At 44.2% G+C, this 16,829-nt stretch overlaps 1 protein-coding gene across 2 annotated transcripts in view; it reads right to left on the bottom strand.

The window, feature by feature from the left end:
- Positions 1-16,829, bottom strand: part of LOC146192594 (uncharacterized) — a 45,191-nt gene that overhangs the window by 19,714 nt on the left and 8,648 nt on the right. The window contains exons 2-6 of one of the 2 annotated variants that reach the window (XM_084602492.1): positions 16,701-16,748; positions 10,702-10,958; positions 9,851-9,971; positions 7,304-7,400; positions 2,442-2,567 (exon numbers count right to left, since the gene is read on the bottom strand). In XM_084602492.1, coding sequence (XP_084458618.1) covers positions 2,442-2,567; positions 7,304-7,400; positions 9,851-9,971; positions 10,702-10,958; positions 16,701-16,748 — 649 coding nt within the window. The remainder of the gene's footprint in view (positions 1-2,441; positions 2,568-7,303; positions 7,401-9,850; positions 9,972-10,701; positions 10,959-16,700; positions 16,749-16,829) is intronic. The other variant, XM_084602493.1, reaches the window with a different exon arrangement.

The following is a 16,829-nucleotide window of genomic DNA, read 5'->3' as shown; positions in this document are numbered from 1 at the left end:
CTGTAGTGTTGCATACCAAGTCAGACGTGGTACCCCTAGGCCACACCAGCAAGTTTGTATGGAATAGAGCAGGGCTTTATGTCTATGATTGTTGATCTTACACATAATTGGATAGCGGATGGCTGCATGGTAGTAACGAGCATATGTGCGATAATAAAGGTAAAAATAAAAAGATAGCTAATTAAGCAAGCAGCAAAATCATGTATGCAAATGAGGATATGTGTTTCAATTGTTTGCTTGTGCATTCTAATTAAGCTAAGACACCAAGTTTGAAGGTGAAGAAACGAGTCATTAAATCCAAGACAACACCCATCAGTTGTGGCACCACAAGTGTATAGTTACGAATAAAACCAATAAGCACTAGTGACGTGTTTCCAGAGTGGCAGATAGCAAGTTGGCTCAGCAGCTACGAATGAACCAATAACAAAAATGCCAGGTGCAATCACAAAGAACAATGTCGTGACAGCCGAGAGGTGCAACTTTGGCTGGTCTGGTGATGTCATTGCGCTAATCTTTTTTGCTTGCAACTGTAGACCAAGGGCTCAATAAATTCCAATATTCAGATCATTTTATGAATAACAGCCACAGCACAGCAGTCGGGAAAGCACAGACTTGTAGTGCCTCCCGTTAAGACTGCAGCAACAGAACTTTCGAGGATCATAGAAAATGAATCATGCCAGCTGATGGTGCTCAGGATACTGAATATTTTGCCACTTTTCACAACATAAAATCAATGAACCCACTTAGAAGGGACAAACTGAAATTCATCTGCATTGCTATTACATATTACAGCATGTACCTGCACCAAAGCAGCGATGAGGAATCGTGAAGCAAAATAAAAAAAGAGATGTTCCATTTTCAAGCTGATTTTCTGAACAATAAATGAATCCACTTCTGCAAGAACCACCACGCCACACATGTAGAAGCTGTGCAACCTATAGCACTCAGTGAGCATGCTCCTATATATTCAGCGTGCTGATTTCTCTAGAAACAAAACTGCAAGTTAGCTACATCCACATCTGTCCCGTCTACGTCTGTGTCGTCCTTGTCCTTTTTAATGCCATGTTTCCTAAAACAATACGCCAGCCTGATGAAATCAAGCATCTGTTAAATTTAAATGAATCTGCTGTGGCCCATCACAGCAAACAAGCCACGTGATACGTACTTACACAATTGTAAGTTGACCCCTTTTTCAAAAATTGAAAATCCTAAGTGGTGAAGGTCAGCTTACAATCGAAACCAAAGCATGGCACTAGATAAAATGTATCAGGAACGGGTACGGCGAATGTTTGCTCTGCGGCTCTAAGCGCAACATTCAGTTACTTTTCGCGCTTCTCAGGAATAATTTCTTTTATTTATACTGAGCAGCAGAAACTGCACCTACGGGAGTGCCGCTTTTTGCACGTCAGCCATGTTGGGTCATGTGGCGCGACGGCACTTTCAGGGAGTGTCAATGATTGATGGAAGTGCCGACACTGTTTCATTCATTGAGTTCGCAGCGTTTTTGACCTGGTGACCGGCCACATGCTTCGTAATGAGCTCTTTAGTCCGAAAAGCATTTGGCGCTTGCTCAGTGCAGCATTCAAAAAGGCGGCTACCATTTATGCTGAAGAAATAACAGCACCGTGGGCCACAAGCTCGAAGCTAAACTGATTATGCAGGAGTGGCAGTCGCAGCAAGACAAAATTTTCAACTGTGACGTGAAGCGAAGGCCTAGCTTGCAGCGTATATATCACCGAAATACGTGACTGGAAGCCGAGAGAAGCTGTCCAGCCAGGCAATAAATTTTCGTTGTGGAAAGCACCCACCCGTACGTGTTTTTTTTTTTTTTTTTTCGGGACATACGATGTGTGCGTGTAGAAAAGAGGGGGGGGTCGACTTACAATTGTGTAAATACGGTAATGGAAAAAGCTGACTAAATCCCTCGGTTTCTTTCAGTGTCATATTCTCTTCTCCTTTACTTTTGTTTCCTTTTCCCAGTAAAGCAAAAGAGTTCACATTGATTGAACCTCTCACAATTCCCCCTCAACTTATAGAAAGATGACACTACCAGCAACTGTAACAGGATATTATCAATTGAAGGCGATTGCACCTGCTATTGAGCGCATTTTTTCCAAACTTTTTCATTTATCATAATCCTCGGAAGTTTCCGAATTTTACAGTCTGCTATGCACATATCTCTCTTGGCATAAAAGGGGTGATAAAAACTTCCCCCAGAAAGCATGATCTTGCCACAAGATGAGCACCGTGCACACCGAAACGTGTTTATCTGCGCCGCAAGCACTCGTCTTCAGATGTCCAAGACAGTGGTAAGGTATTCGAAGGGCCTTTAACAGAAAGTCAGTTGTAAGACTATGCTCAGGGCTTATACCGTGCTTTCCCACAGCTGTGAGCGCACAAAAAGGAAAGGAATTTGGGCACCTGATAATGAGTGGCCTCACCTTGGAGTGATGTGGGAGTTTGGCGCCAAGAGCACAAGTGAGTCTATCTTTGGACCAGCCTCCTCATCTGCGAGCAGCCTCAGGCTAGGGTAGACTGATGCACTGTGGGCAATCAGTGCGTCTATCCTGCACAAAAAAGAATAAGAACAGGACTCAAATGGAAAAAGTGCAAAAGGACAGAAAAGGACAGTACGTACACTACACTACATTTATACTTAGACATTTATTTTAAGAACTGTGGGAGATACATCGATATGGTCTGTGCATGTGAATTGTGCAACGAGGTGGACATATTGTATGTGAAAGAGGTTAACAGTTAATTTAACCAAGATTAGCGAATAAACAGACAGCAGACTCTTGTAAGCATGAACTCAGCTAAGACGAACTTTTGCAATGACAGCAAACCCTGGCAAACTCGTGAAACAACATTCATGGAGTGACCGCATGCCACTGTCAAGAAAAAGAAAAGAACATGCTTCTGCACACGAAAGTGAGACCCCGCAAGATAGCATCACGCACACCCACGGAGGACTGTGGAAGAGCTATCTCGCCACAGCCGACTTTCTTGGGGGAAGCTTTCTTACAACATGGATAAGGAAGGCACCGTCACACATGCTATATGCCAAGCTGCCTCCCACAGACTATAAGGCGCATATGAGCCAAGTAATCGCTGACATCGTGTCTCTACACTCGTTATACCAGTGCATGGATGGCCAAACATCAGTGCTACACACAAAGCCTGCAGCATACAGAAAGGCGCATGGCAGGCCTGCTCATAGAGAGAGATAAGAGAGAGACACACTGGGGCATTTCAAAAATGCTCGAAGCAGGATGGGAAATATAAGTCCAAAAACAAAAAAGTATTAGTCTCTGCAAAATACAGTGGGAAAGTTGAGGCTGTGAGAAAATAAAAGCCAGACTGATGCCATTTTCATGCAGGATACCCCAAGCTGGCTTTAATATCTTCATGCAGTAAATGATGCACTTGCAGTTACTCTCTCCCGGGAAGGATGTTCTACTAATTTTTTTCATGCAGCATATATCCCTGGATGCACCCAGCATGTATGCATATCATTTTTTAATTTGTTAAAATAAACTTATGATAAGGCAAACAAGTTTTCTGGTCTCTTCAAGGTAGTCAAGGAAACCTACTGTGTTATATTTTTATTTCAGGGCACAAAATTAACTGAAGCATTGAAGATCTGCAACATCAAAGATGAGCCCCCCACTTTAAAGATTTCCTTACTCGGCAATGCGGCGCAAATTATCACATGTTAAATATATTTGCTTCAGCGCTGATTCAATTGGCTTTCATAAATTACATAAGCAGAAAATGACTTCGGTGTCTATGGTATCGCGGAAATCCCCATGCCAACTTCTAACATAAAATATACAACCACCATTTATGTTTGACACACAACAAAAGTGAGAAACGCCACTTCGTAAGTATGAAATGTGGGAAAGAAAATACATGGAGCTTTCAAGTACATTCATGCCTCATTAATACGGATACTAGTACTATGGTTTATGGTATAGTATAACTAATCATGAAGAATATTTAAAAGAAGACGTCATGATTACAGTCAGCTTTTGCGCATAGGGGTGGCCTGTAAAGTTGAAATTAGATGATTTTTTTTTTTAAACAAAAGCCAAATACCCCAGACACCATTATGACTGAAACGAAATTATGTAGTACAGCTTAATGAGTCTAGTGGCTTATGATATGGTTAGGTTTGTGAGGTTTAACGTCTCAAGGTGACTCAGACTATGAAAGAAGCCGTTGTGAACGGCTCTAGAAATTTCGACCCTCTGGGTCTCTTCAACATGCACTGACATTGCAAAGCACAAGGATGTCTTGTTTCCTTTTCGCCTCCATCAAGATATAGTTACCGAGGCCAAGATTTAATCCCGTATTGTTGAACACAGTAGTTGAGCGCCCTAACCCCAGCACCACCCCGGTGGGTTAGTGGCCTATGATATCTTAATGGCATATCACAATAAATGAGCCAACGTTTACAAACTGTTCACATACATGGCATCAGCACTCATTCAGCTGAAAGCGAATAAATCTGGTTTTCCCCTTCGCACAAGCTGCGGAGAGAGTTTCCTTCCCAGCCATCCATGTACACAGTGTGGAAAACATATGGTGCATCAGCTGATTGACCAACTTCGCTCTGTAAAGCACGGAACCACAAAAGAAAATGATCATCACTTAGTCCCCTACTCTTTTTAATTGTGCTCCTTAACTGGCCTGCCCTCAAATGCAGAAAATGTAAAATCCAGTTGGGACAGTAAAGATTTTGCACTCATCACTGTCCATAACAGTGGGACAAAAATGCGTGGGCCCCAATAGGCTCCGTGCATTTCCCTCTTGCCCGTTGTTTGGGCAGCGAGTTTTCAAATTAACAAGACTCAAATTATATTGAAAAAAACTTGGTCTCCTGAAAAAAAATGCCCACAGTTCGACTCCTCCATAATAATGAGGGTCGTATTAATGAAGCACAACTGTATGTATTCTAGACATTTGATATTTCGTACCATAACTGCTGATAAGGAAAATTTAACATAAAAGTGGGCTCACATTTCATGTCGACAGCTTCTAAACTTGCAATGAATTTCCCCCCAAAGTCAAAAACACGAAGGTTTATTATTTTACCTTGGTTTGATTTACATGACATAACGTCTCAAAGTGACTCGGAGCTATTGGGGATACTGCAATAGGGGCTGCAGATAATTTCAACCAACTGGTGTTCTTTTCACATGCAGCCTCATTGCACAGTACATGGGCATCCTGCCGTTTGGCTCTATCAAAATGTGAAAAGCTGATAACTAAACACAGGCCACATTGCCATATCTCTAACTAAAAATTGGTTAACATTATAAAAGAGCACCCTCTAAAGATGGGAACAAAAAACTAAACAGCTACCGTCTTCTTGCACACGTCTTCTGCAATGTCCTAAGATGTATACCCACAGCAGCAAAAAAATAAACAATATTGCCATGAAACTTTGTAGTGTGCTTTTTTTCTTTTTGTTGATGCTCAATGCCAAAGGCATTGAAAGCATGAAAGCATGAAAAGTAATAAGAAAGAAGCTATCACACACTACTGTCAGTACCATGCAACAGTGCGCAAAAATGCAATACACCACTAACATGAAGGGGCAACATAATAATAAAAGAGAAATAATAAAAGGTCCCTTCGAAAATGGCCACTTCCTCACAGGCGAGATCGATCAACTGGGCACCACTTGTTCCAGTGATTGTTCAGTTCAATTAAAAGAACTAGAGCTCCTCTATCAACTATTGCCACATTTTCACTTGACCTACTGGCAATAGCAACAATATCGATTAAGAAAGATGGCACACCTTTCAGCAACCAAACCCTGATAAAGTCAAATTTGGAGCATCAAATTGCTTGAGACCGTTACTTTTTTAGCTATACTTTCTATTCTCCAGCCCTTCGAAAGGGTCAAAACATCAAAATTTCCTTAGTGTATTTCACATTTGCAATTATGCATTAGACAGTGAACTTGGACCACTGCATGAAGTTTGCCCATGCTTAGTAAATAATTTAACTGCCTCCTCCACACAGTTTTGGTTTTAGCTTTAGTTTGCCAAACGATGGTCGTGGCATCCAAAGTGACGTCGCAAGTGATTAAGCGAGGCCCATAACAACTGCAGTATAAGAGCTCATTGTCCAGTCACTGTCATTCCAGTGTCTGAAGCAGCTTGGCGTAAGAGTTTGCTTGAATAAAACCACAAAAGCAGTGAATATATTGCAGCTTTTGCATGCGTCACATGATCTTGCGTGATCTCATACCAGCTTGTGACATCGGAACCTTCGCTTGGCAACTTGGAGCTCAAAACTACAGAATAAAGGAAGGAATTCAGTTACGCTATATGTATTTCCTGAGTGCTGCCGAATTTCACGTGATGATCCATGTTTGTCATACACACAGTTCCAAAGCAAAATTACACTGGAAAACATTTTGTGCCTCTACCCCTTTAGCTCTTTCCCTACCGTGAGGAAAATCCATTTCCCACTGATCACCACCAAAAATTATAACACTGCCTTATGCTTCACTTGGTTGCATTGACTGTTGGATTATGCAAGTCACAATGAGTATCCTATTTCCCTACCCTTGCCTACTCAACATCAGCAATTGTCATTCCTGAAACCGTAAGAACAGGCAAGGAAAGGTAGCCACAATTTAGCAATGGGCCCATTACTTAAAACTATCATTTCACGAACTGCAAAAATTGTTTTGTTTGTTTTGTTAGATTTAACAGCCCAAAGCGACTCAGGCTATGAGAGATACCGTAGTGGAAGACTCTGGAAATTTCGACCACCTGGGGTTTTTTAATGTGCACTGACATCGTGCAGCACATGGGCAACTGGCTTTTCGCCTCCATCGGAACTGCAAAAATGGTGTATCACTGTAGCCCATTGAGTTTCTATACAACCTAGAAAGAAAGACTTTGTTAGAAAAAGTTTTTCTTTGAATTAGCAAAACACACAAGGAGAGCTGGCCTTGGTAAGAAATGGGCCAATTTTTTCAATGCAGTTCCGAGACAAATTAAAAAAAGAAAAAGAAGGAAACATGGCAGGAATTTCCCATCACCGCACAAAAAAACAGCAGTGACAAGTACAATCTTTGTCAAAAGTTTAGAAACAGTGCGCAAGTTGTGCAGTGGACTTCCTCTAGCATTCATGAAAGTCCTCCCCGTTGTAGAGGGCGGGAAGAAAATCTTCTTCCCTTCAGAAAATTTTGAACACTGGGAATGCATTATGAGCCACAGAAGCTCGGAAGCAAGCCGCTTGAGCTCTTAAGTTCTGGCAAAGACAGTAGTAAGAGACGCACCTGCGGACGCCAAGCTGCTTGAAGAAGTCCCTGAGCAGAGCAGTCCTCTCTTCCACCGTGTGCCAGAAGAATTTGTTGCGCAGGCTAAAGGCCATGTCTGCGAGTGAGGGCAACGAGATCGCGTTAAAAGGACATAGTCAATACACGCACCTGACAGCATGAAAAGATTGCACAAAACTCAGCCCTGACATGTAGAAAACTGAAGTTGCCTTTGAAGTTGAAGTTGAAGGAACTGCCCACAGCTAAGCATGGCAAACCAAGAGTTAAGGTTATCGCACCTATGTACACACGTTGTGAAGGCTCATCTTCAGAGTCCAAGAATAGGGCCTAAAAACAAGCAGGGACGATCATATCACAATCAGTTACTAATTCCAGCTATACATCTGCACTCGTGTGATGCAACCGCCAGTATGATAGTAAATTCCTGCAGCAACGAAACTTAGCCCACATCTTAACAGTTCCACTTATGTCTCCCACTGAACTCAATAGATTCGATGCATGATATGTGATGTACAGTTGAGCCGCAAAAATAAATTCGCTGGGAAGTAATTTTTATTTTCCGTGAGAATTTCGTTATCGCGAAAGCATGACTGTGCAAAGGAATATGTGCAAGCCAGACACAGCAAAATCGAGACTAGATTTTAAAAAGTCGGACACTTTCATCTGCATGTAGAGCTTGCCAAAATATCAAGACCAGGTCCTTGGAATTCTCCTGCATCATATGTATGTCCCTCATATTGCCTCCAAAAGGTGTCCTCGGTGCAAGCTTTCTCTGCCATGTGGTGACGATGGGACTTGGCCTCAACAGTGTCTTTAGCAGACATCCTTCATTCACACACTGTCAAGTGCATTACTCAATAAAATCAATTCCCGAGAAGGAGGAGGAAAAAAGAACTGCTCAAAGCGTGTGTCCTTGACTGAACCACAGCTCGGCAACCCAACAACACACGGTTCAGCCGCTTTGAGTCAATGGCAGTGACAGTTTTGAGAGTGGCAGTGCAGCTTTTGGTGACAGAGAAAGCTTGTTTCTAATTTCTTTTTGAAAACTGCTGGAGGACTCACCAGGCAAAAAGCTTTTTCTAACTTTTTCTAACTGCTGCAATGCCACAAAAACTGGTAGATGTCGTGTTTGAAATTAAAAAACAGCTCATTTCTGCCCGTTCGTCGGTCACCTAGCGAGCTCACATAGCAGATTTTTATCACTTCTAAGCTACATTTGAGGCTGGGGTCGGCGGATATTAAAGAGGAAGGAAGAGAAAAACAATAAAACAAGCAAGAACAAGAAACTAAATATTTTTGACGAAAATCATTGTTTTCTCACACACATCTCTGCTTAAGTAAGTAGATACGGTTATTCCAAACAATATGTTCGGTCGTCATCAGCAACTTGTAAACAAAGGTAGTAGTTGTTGGCAGTATGGAAGCAACTTTAAAGTTCAAGTACAAAACGCATGCCAATGCTTTCTTTATTTTACTGTTATGGCTTACCTGCAAAGAAAATTTGTGGTCTCCTACTTCAAGAAGCTTTGTTGCTGCGGGACTAAAGTCTGACAGCATTTCATTGTTGAAAGAAATCAAATGCTTGAACCTTATGAATATCAGCCAGGGCCTACAAATTATATGGTATCACTTGCGATCCCAGATGATGGATTTGACAATCATCAATGCTGGTGTACACAACAGGCCTAAACGGAAGATAATGTTTTGCATTGCCCACTTTTGCTCCTCTAGCCCAGGGGTTCACAAGCTGAGTTCCGAGGGCTGCTTCTGTGGGTTCCACGAGCTCCAATTAAACTGCCTCCCCCTCCCTCCCCACCCCTCCTCACACACAATTATTATTACCCTATCCCACTTCTAGCTATGCGTGCTGACCAGGCAGAGTACTTGATTTATTGAAAGCCCTTTTAGAGCATTAAATTTCTTCATCCTAGCTCGTTCCCCTATTTAGCACCACCAGAATAGGAACCGTTCGCTGCACAGACCTTGCCATTGCAACAAGTTATTGTGCACCGCCACCTTATACACATTTTAACGTGAGCACCGATGGCAGCAAGCAGCCGAGGAACTTCACGGCGTGCCAGGATGATTTGTCATCACATATATGTCCATAACGCCAGCCAAAAAAGTGTTAAAGGGACACGGCATACAGGACAATGCGTGTTTGAGCGCGTGCACTCATGCGCGTGGCAGCTGGAGTGGGCCGCACAGCTGAGCCAAGACAGAAAAGCATGCGCGTCTCACTGGGTGTTTCTATGCCATTGGGGGCACTGGACGAAGTTTCGCAGCCAGCAAGCCAAACTGCACAGGAAAAGCCATATCTATCGAAGCAGAAAAATATGCCAAAGGCACACTGTTACCGCAGCACAGAACGGCCAATAACCAATGAAACAAAAGAAAAAACCAGGACAAGTCTATGCACAAGCAACACTGCCCGATTGTGAAGGAAAGAGGGGAGGGAGTATTGATGGCTGTTCAGAGTTTTTCAAGCAAAAAAGTTTGAGAACCCCTGCTCTAGCCAATTGGCACACAATGAAAACAGAGACCCACCAGGGAAGTTTGGGGCTAGGACATCCACCCCACGGCTCAGCAGTCGAGGAATCAGGTTGTTAGAGTAGTCGCGGTAGCTCCCTGGTGCACCGTGTAGCAACACCGCCAGGGGTCGCCCCGTCTGCATTCAAGATCGCCAATGAAAATCAATACGGACACACACTGCTACTTTATAATGCTATTAGCACTCATGCTTGAACAGAAATTTTTGTTTAATTCCTAAGAGAACAGTGCAGAAATTTTGCTGTTGAGGACACAACACTTTTGTTAAGGTTCACTAATTTATAGCCAATACAGGAGAGACCGAAACAAAAATGAATGCAGAAAGCACACTACAGCGGTTTGGCTGCAAAGCTTACTGCTTCAGAGCACGAATTCAAAGGTTGCAGTACTGTCCATGGCAGATGCACATACATGGAAGTGAGCATACCTGTCTGACGCCATTTTGGAGCACATCGAAGGTGTCCCAAAAGGCTAGAACATATTTGAGTTCTCTACTACAATATGCTATGAAGTCTTAATTCTGCCACATTACACACTACTATAGTCTAGAAAAAGAACGGGGGAACAGGCTGAAGCTTAGTATATTGTTCAAGGCAACAGGACCAACATCAATAATGTGGCCATCGGTAGCACTAGAAGGCATAGATATATAGCTGTTATATGTGTTATGCGCTCCTCGCTACAACTTCCCTAATCTGGCCCTATTCTGGATACAGAAAGCCGTTTAGCAAAGTCTATGAGTAGTATACTCCACCTTGATGCTAACTTGCAACACTATGGAGGCTGGAAGCCTCTTAGCCAATCAGAAGAACACACAGGAGACAATATTACATACATTCAAAACTCACCTCAACCCAAGTGCCCTCATCCGTCATCCTGGAGCAGATGAAGTTCATGTCGACCTCAATGCCATCAGTGGGAGCATTGCGGTACTCGCGCTTAGTCTTTCGCCACTCTTGGTAGAGAGCGCCACATGTGGACACCCGCATCTGCTGCTCAACCAAATCTGCTGGCTGAAGGACCTGGCCAGCGTCCAGCATATATGTGGAGGCACAGAGGACCTGGTATCTGCCATGCAGGCAGTGTGCCCTGACCAGCAACTTCCCTGCAAACCACAAAAAACTTCTTAGCACCAATGACAAGCGAGCTTTTTCATCCGCTGATCTTTACCAGCATCAGCTGCTTTGGGCATCCACACCACGGTACCGTGTTTAGAACTTTGTGTTTTACATAAATTGGTAAATCTGAAGAAAATTATACTTTGGACTACAGGACTACGAAGGTTGCCAAAGCGTCTGAACCACACTTGAGCCCCGTCACTGTCGACTACGTTTCACAATCCTTTAGAACAAATCTGACAAGTGAGCAAACCTCTTGGCACAACAGCTTTCGCAAGCCACATTCCATCCACTCTGGAGTCTATCTGTAGAACAAAAAATTTTCTCACGGGGCTCTGAACCCCACCTATAGCATCATGAGTTGCATCATTAGTAGGCACAGTACACACATAGTATTGTAGTCATATGACTGCAATGTAAGTACAAGAGCAAAAAACATTTGCTGCGGAAGGATTTTAGAGCCTAGGGGCCTTCATACCATTGAAATAAAAATGAACTGTGCTAATACTCAGCCTCCCTACAATAAAATCTTGCTTTCCTACTCCCAGTTTGACTGCATTGATTGCTTCAAGTGGAAAGCAGTGATCTCGTTTCACTTGATGTTGAGAGTACCTACATAGATGGCATAGGGTGGGATATTTCTATAACTCAGTTTTTTTAGTCCCATAATAGAATTAATAGAAACACTGCTCTTACTTGCTTCCAAAAGTGAACTTTTCCATACACTCTCTACAATCAGCACATTTGTTGGGATGCCAACACACTCGTGAACAGCCACATGCAACCTTAAAAAACAGGCACCCCCTTCCCAGTGGCGTCGCGAGGGGGGTACGGTGGGTGCGGTCCGCACCGGGTGCAGCGCCCAGGGTGGTGCAACTGGGCTGGGCAATAGAGGGAGGAAGGGGCAAGGGGGGGGGGGGGGGGGGGGCGAAACTAATTATTGTCTAAAGGTGCACATTGGTGCCGCTGAAACACTGGCTGGCAAGTTTGATTTTTTGCAGAACGAATTATTCTGTTGTGAGGAGCGCATGAAAACACATGCCTTAGTTTATGCCAGAGACTACACATCATTTTAACGTTGGACAGGGCCTGTTTACACGTGTACCAGCATTAATTCGACACCCAAAGGTGCTCACGCAGTGCATTATGCGGTTCTTACCTATTTTCTCTGAAAAAGGCGAAGTGATTGTTAAAATGAAAAACGCAACTGAAAGCATTAAAAAAAAAATGAGCCTGGAGACGGCCATCATTTCCCAGCTCCAAAAGGTCGTTTCACGCTTAATATTTTTTGTTGGCCATCGATGCGCGTTGGTAACTTTGCAGTCTGGATGTGGGAGTCAACTTACACCTTCTGGAGAAAAGGAGCGGAGAAAGGTTAAATGTACAGAAAGTAGGCTTTCACCTATGCATGTGGCACGTGAAAGGCTCTGCTTAGGACCTAACTACAACTCCTGGCATTGAAAGTTTTGAGGAAAGGATTCGGTTACAGAGTGTGCTCAAAGAGTGTATTTCTCTGTGAACTCTCATAGTGCGACCTCGCTTAAACCACCGCTCTCTTGGTACTAGCAATGCAGCCGAACACTCCAAGACCGACAGCTGCAGCATGATGAAGACTTCCAGTTGCAATATTTCGGAGGCGCCTTCATTGCGTAGTTCATGAGGCTTCTTTGTCCTTATGGTCTCATACTGGGCAATCACCTGTCTTAAGCCGCTTGCTCGGTGAATTCCTTCACAACTTACACATAGTAGTGTTTCTGCCTTTTTAGAAATATGTGCTTTTGATGTGATATTTTGCTGAATTATCAGTCTTGGGGCACGATCGCTGTGTTTAAGTGTTAAAAAGAAAAAAAAAATGCTGATTCACTCGCACTGCGTGGTTGGGTGCAGGGCGAACTTGATTTCAAAGTAAACCATGAGGGCAGAGAAGGTAGGAAGGAAGTTGCAATTCTGTGCTTAAAATGAACGGGTGGGGGGAGGGCGCCGCGCCTCCGCATCGGGTTCAGGTGGCCCTAGCGACACCACTGCCCCTTTCATCAGTGGCCGCATACACACCATGCAGCACAGTCCTGAACCTAATGGCCACTGCTCAGCAGCAGTGACATCAGGCCATTTGTGTTGAATTTTTTTTCTTTCCATGCACCATTAAAATGTGAAACAAATACTAGAAAACACTGGCTCCTTTATATTCGAAAGCTTCGAAACTCCCCCTGAAAATACGTAATTTGTGCTCATGACTCCAAGGCATTGTTAACATTCACTCCGCTCTGCATTTCTTATTCTTCCTTTGTTCTCTATGCACTCTTGATTGATTGATTGATCGCCCTTTTCATGTTTTTTTTTATGAAAGCTACACACCCCCAGTGCATAACAGCAGTAACCTATTCCGTCTGTTTTGATTTCTCCACTGTCCTTCACATGCCACTGTGACTATCTTCCACAGCTGCTTTTTCACCTTGGTGGTTTGAACTCAATGTTTTCTCTGCCCAAGAGACAACCAATAAATAGAGCACCCCAAGGCCAAGAGCACCTAGACATTAGCACTGGTGCACGCCACCAACTGCCTTGCATAAAACCTCGACCAAAAGGACCAGGTCGAAACTCCTATAATGCTTATCAACCTTTAGCATCATAAATTGTCCACAAGTGCTGAACTTGAAAATTAAGAAACTTGCGTTTAAAGATTCAAGCTGCTGTGTATATAGTACAACTGCTTTTTGTGCTTGAGGTTTTTCCTAAGAGCATCATGAAGAAAATTCAGGGGCACTTTGGCTCACTAAAGTGCTTCAAGGCGGAAGCCTTCCCCACCGCGCTGCTTACGCTCTGACTGCGAGACCGTTTGCTATTGACTAGAATGGTAAAAGACACTGCGCCTTTTCTTTGTGGTCAACTAATTTTAAATGCCACTGATGCTTGCTGTACTGCGTCTATTTCTATATATGCTCTGTGGTGCGGTGTTCGAGGAAGCGCCAAATAAAAGACGCCGCACAGACGCCGGGATGGAACGCCTGGTGGGGTCAGCTTCATTATATGTGTGAATCTCCTGGTGACACCATCACCAGTCATGACGTCATGACTGGATGTGACATCATTATCACATCCGGTCATGACGTCAGGCCAATGACATTCTCATTTGATGGCTATGGACGTGTCGAAACGTCTAGCCATAATATAGGTTAGTGATAGTTAACCATGACTTGCACTTCCTGAGTACTAGTTAATGTAAGTTAAACACCCCTTAACTAGTAGTGATGGTTAGTGACAGTTATGATGACCTCCAAATGCTTGAGTTCCTATGGGCATCTGCTTAACTATTTTATTATTAGTTGAAAATTATCATGAAATTATCTTGAAAATGCCTTAAATGATGTACCGATATCATCCGATTGCTATTGATTACGTATCGATTCAATGGTGATTGGCATATGCCTATATAAGGCATGCACCCGAACCGCGGACACATTTTCGGACAGTATGAGGCATTAAAGGCTTTCGCCTTAATATTGCATACTAGGACAAAGCCATTCAATAAATTGTAAAATGTGGGGTTAGCCTCTCTAAGAAATACATGGGTTATGAGCAATGTGTAGAGGACAGTTGCAATTTAATTTACACCACTGTTCATTTCTTCAAATTTGACAACTTGCCCAGAACACGAGTGCTCCTGCATTTCGCTTCCATCAAAATACTGCCGCTGCACCTGGAATCAAACCCTGAACTATGGGATCACCAGCTGTTGAGCCACAACGGCTGGTCACTTGACTATATTCAAGGCCTATATATGTTACAATTTTATCTTTACACCCTCTGATACACAGATAGCATTAGACCAGTTCAAATACGGTTGGGCGTGTTTTAGTCACCCCACTGAAATATAGGCACTGCTTTAGCAACCTGTGTGTTATTAAAGATCATAAAGGCCTCATTAGAGCAAAAAGCTAATATCTGAAGAGTCAGAAATAACTGCCGCTTTTCGCTGACTAAGGTTTGGTTTGGTTTAAGGGGTTTAACGTCCCAAAGCGACTGAGGCTATGAAAGGCGCCGTAGTGGAGGACTCCAGAAATTTCGACCACCTGGGGATCTTTAACGTGCGCTGACATCGCACAGCACACGGACGCCCGCTGACTAAGGTTAACACATAAAAAAACCAACTCGCGTAACCTGCCACCTGCAGGTAGCAAAGTGGAGAAAAGAAAATGTGCTCTCCCTTCTAAAAAAGGAGGGAGACACCAGAAGGTGGCTACCAAAGGTACCCGAAATAATTCAAATGTGTGTACGTGTATGTGCATGCATGCATGGCAATCCATTTTATGTGCAGTCAGTGTGTGCATGTACGTGGTAATGCATATGATATTTGGTCATGCATGGCAGCTCACAATGGGGTTCTCATGCTATCACACTGCCACTGCTATTGATAACTGAGCTTACACCACGTTTTTCTCTTCTGTTTTTCACTGGCCGGCCTTCCGCAAGGCATGCACGGACCTGGAAGGGGGGATTACTTCCATAGATGATTGGTGTCAGCAATTCAAAGACATCCAGAAGCAGTACACTCAGGAAGTGGATCGCACCGAGCAAACACCAGAGGTGGACCCTCAGCTCCTCAGGCTATGGGAGGCACGCCGAGGGCTCACCAAGCGCTGGAAGAAGCAGCGCTTTAGCAGGAAACCCAAGCTGAAGATTGCAGAAGTCACCAAGATAGCGGAGGAGTATGCAGCCCAACTGGCCAGGCAGAGCTGGCAGCAGTTCAGTAGCTCGTTGGACGGCACCCTCAGCACGGCCAAAACGTGGCGTATACTCAAGACCCTCCTCGACCCTATCCAAACCAGGGCCGAAAGCGAGAAAGCTATCCGCAGACTCATCCACACCTTCAAGGGTACGGAGGAGGAACTGTTAGATAAAGTAAAAAAGAAATGCTACGGCACGACCTTGCCTGCAGCATACACGAAACCATACCTGGGAAGACCGAACACCCACCTGGACAGGCCGATCACCAGGGAAGAAGTGTTCGCTGCCATAAAGGTATGCACGCGCAACACTGCGACGGGTGCAGACAAGATCCATAATGCAATCATACGCAACCTCAGCGACAGGGCGGTCAACCAATTGACCACCTTCCTCAACAGGCACTGGGCCGCAGGAACGGTTCCTGAAGAGTGGAAGCATGCAGAGGTCGCAATTATCCCAAAACCGGGTAAGAAACTCCAGATCGAAAACCTCCGACCTATCTCACTCACCTTCTGTCTAGGCAAGCTCTACGAGCGTGTCGTTACTCGGAGGCTCCAAAATTACTTGAAGGACGAAGACCTGTACCCCCACAGCATGTTCGGCTTCCGAGCTCACCTCTCCACCCAGGACGTCCTCATACAACTCAAAGAAGAAGTCCTCACCAATGTCCCGAGCGCTGGCGAGAGCGCTGTCATGGCCCTCAATATTAAAGGGGCCTTTGACAACGTTAGCCCCACGGCTGTAATGGAAGGACTCGACAACCTCCACTGTGGCAAGAAGATTCACAGCTATGTGAAGGCCTTTCTCTCCAACCGAACTGCAACGGTTGGGCTCGGAGACCTTCGCAGCGATAAATTCTCGACCCCCAACAAAGGCACACCTCAAGGGTCAGTCATCTCACCACTACTTTTCAACGTGGCTATGATCGGACTCGCTAGACAACTTGAGAAGATCGAAGGCATACAGCACGCCATGTACGCTGACGACTTCACGGTTTGGGTTACCTCCGGGTCGCTCGGCCAGAAAGAAGAACGACTGCAAGCAGCGGCTACCTGCATAGAAGAATATGTCCTTGCACGAGGTCTCGCCTGCTCCACAGAAAAATCCGAACTCCTGCGCGTTCACAAAGGGAA

The sequence above is a fragment of the Amblyomma maculatum genome, chromosome 4 (assembly GCF_055883805.1).
Source record: "Amblyomma maculatum isolate TAMU_Amacu chromosome 4, ASM5588380v1, whole genome shotgun sequence".
NCBI lineage: Eukaryota > Metazoa > Arthropoda > Arachnida > Ixodida > Ixodidae > Amblyomma > Amblyomma maculatum.
Note: the sequence above shows the minus strand (reverse complement) of the source record. Positions and strands in the feature narration are given on the sequence as shown.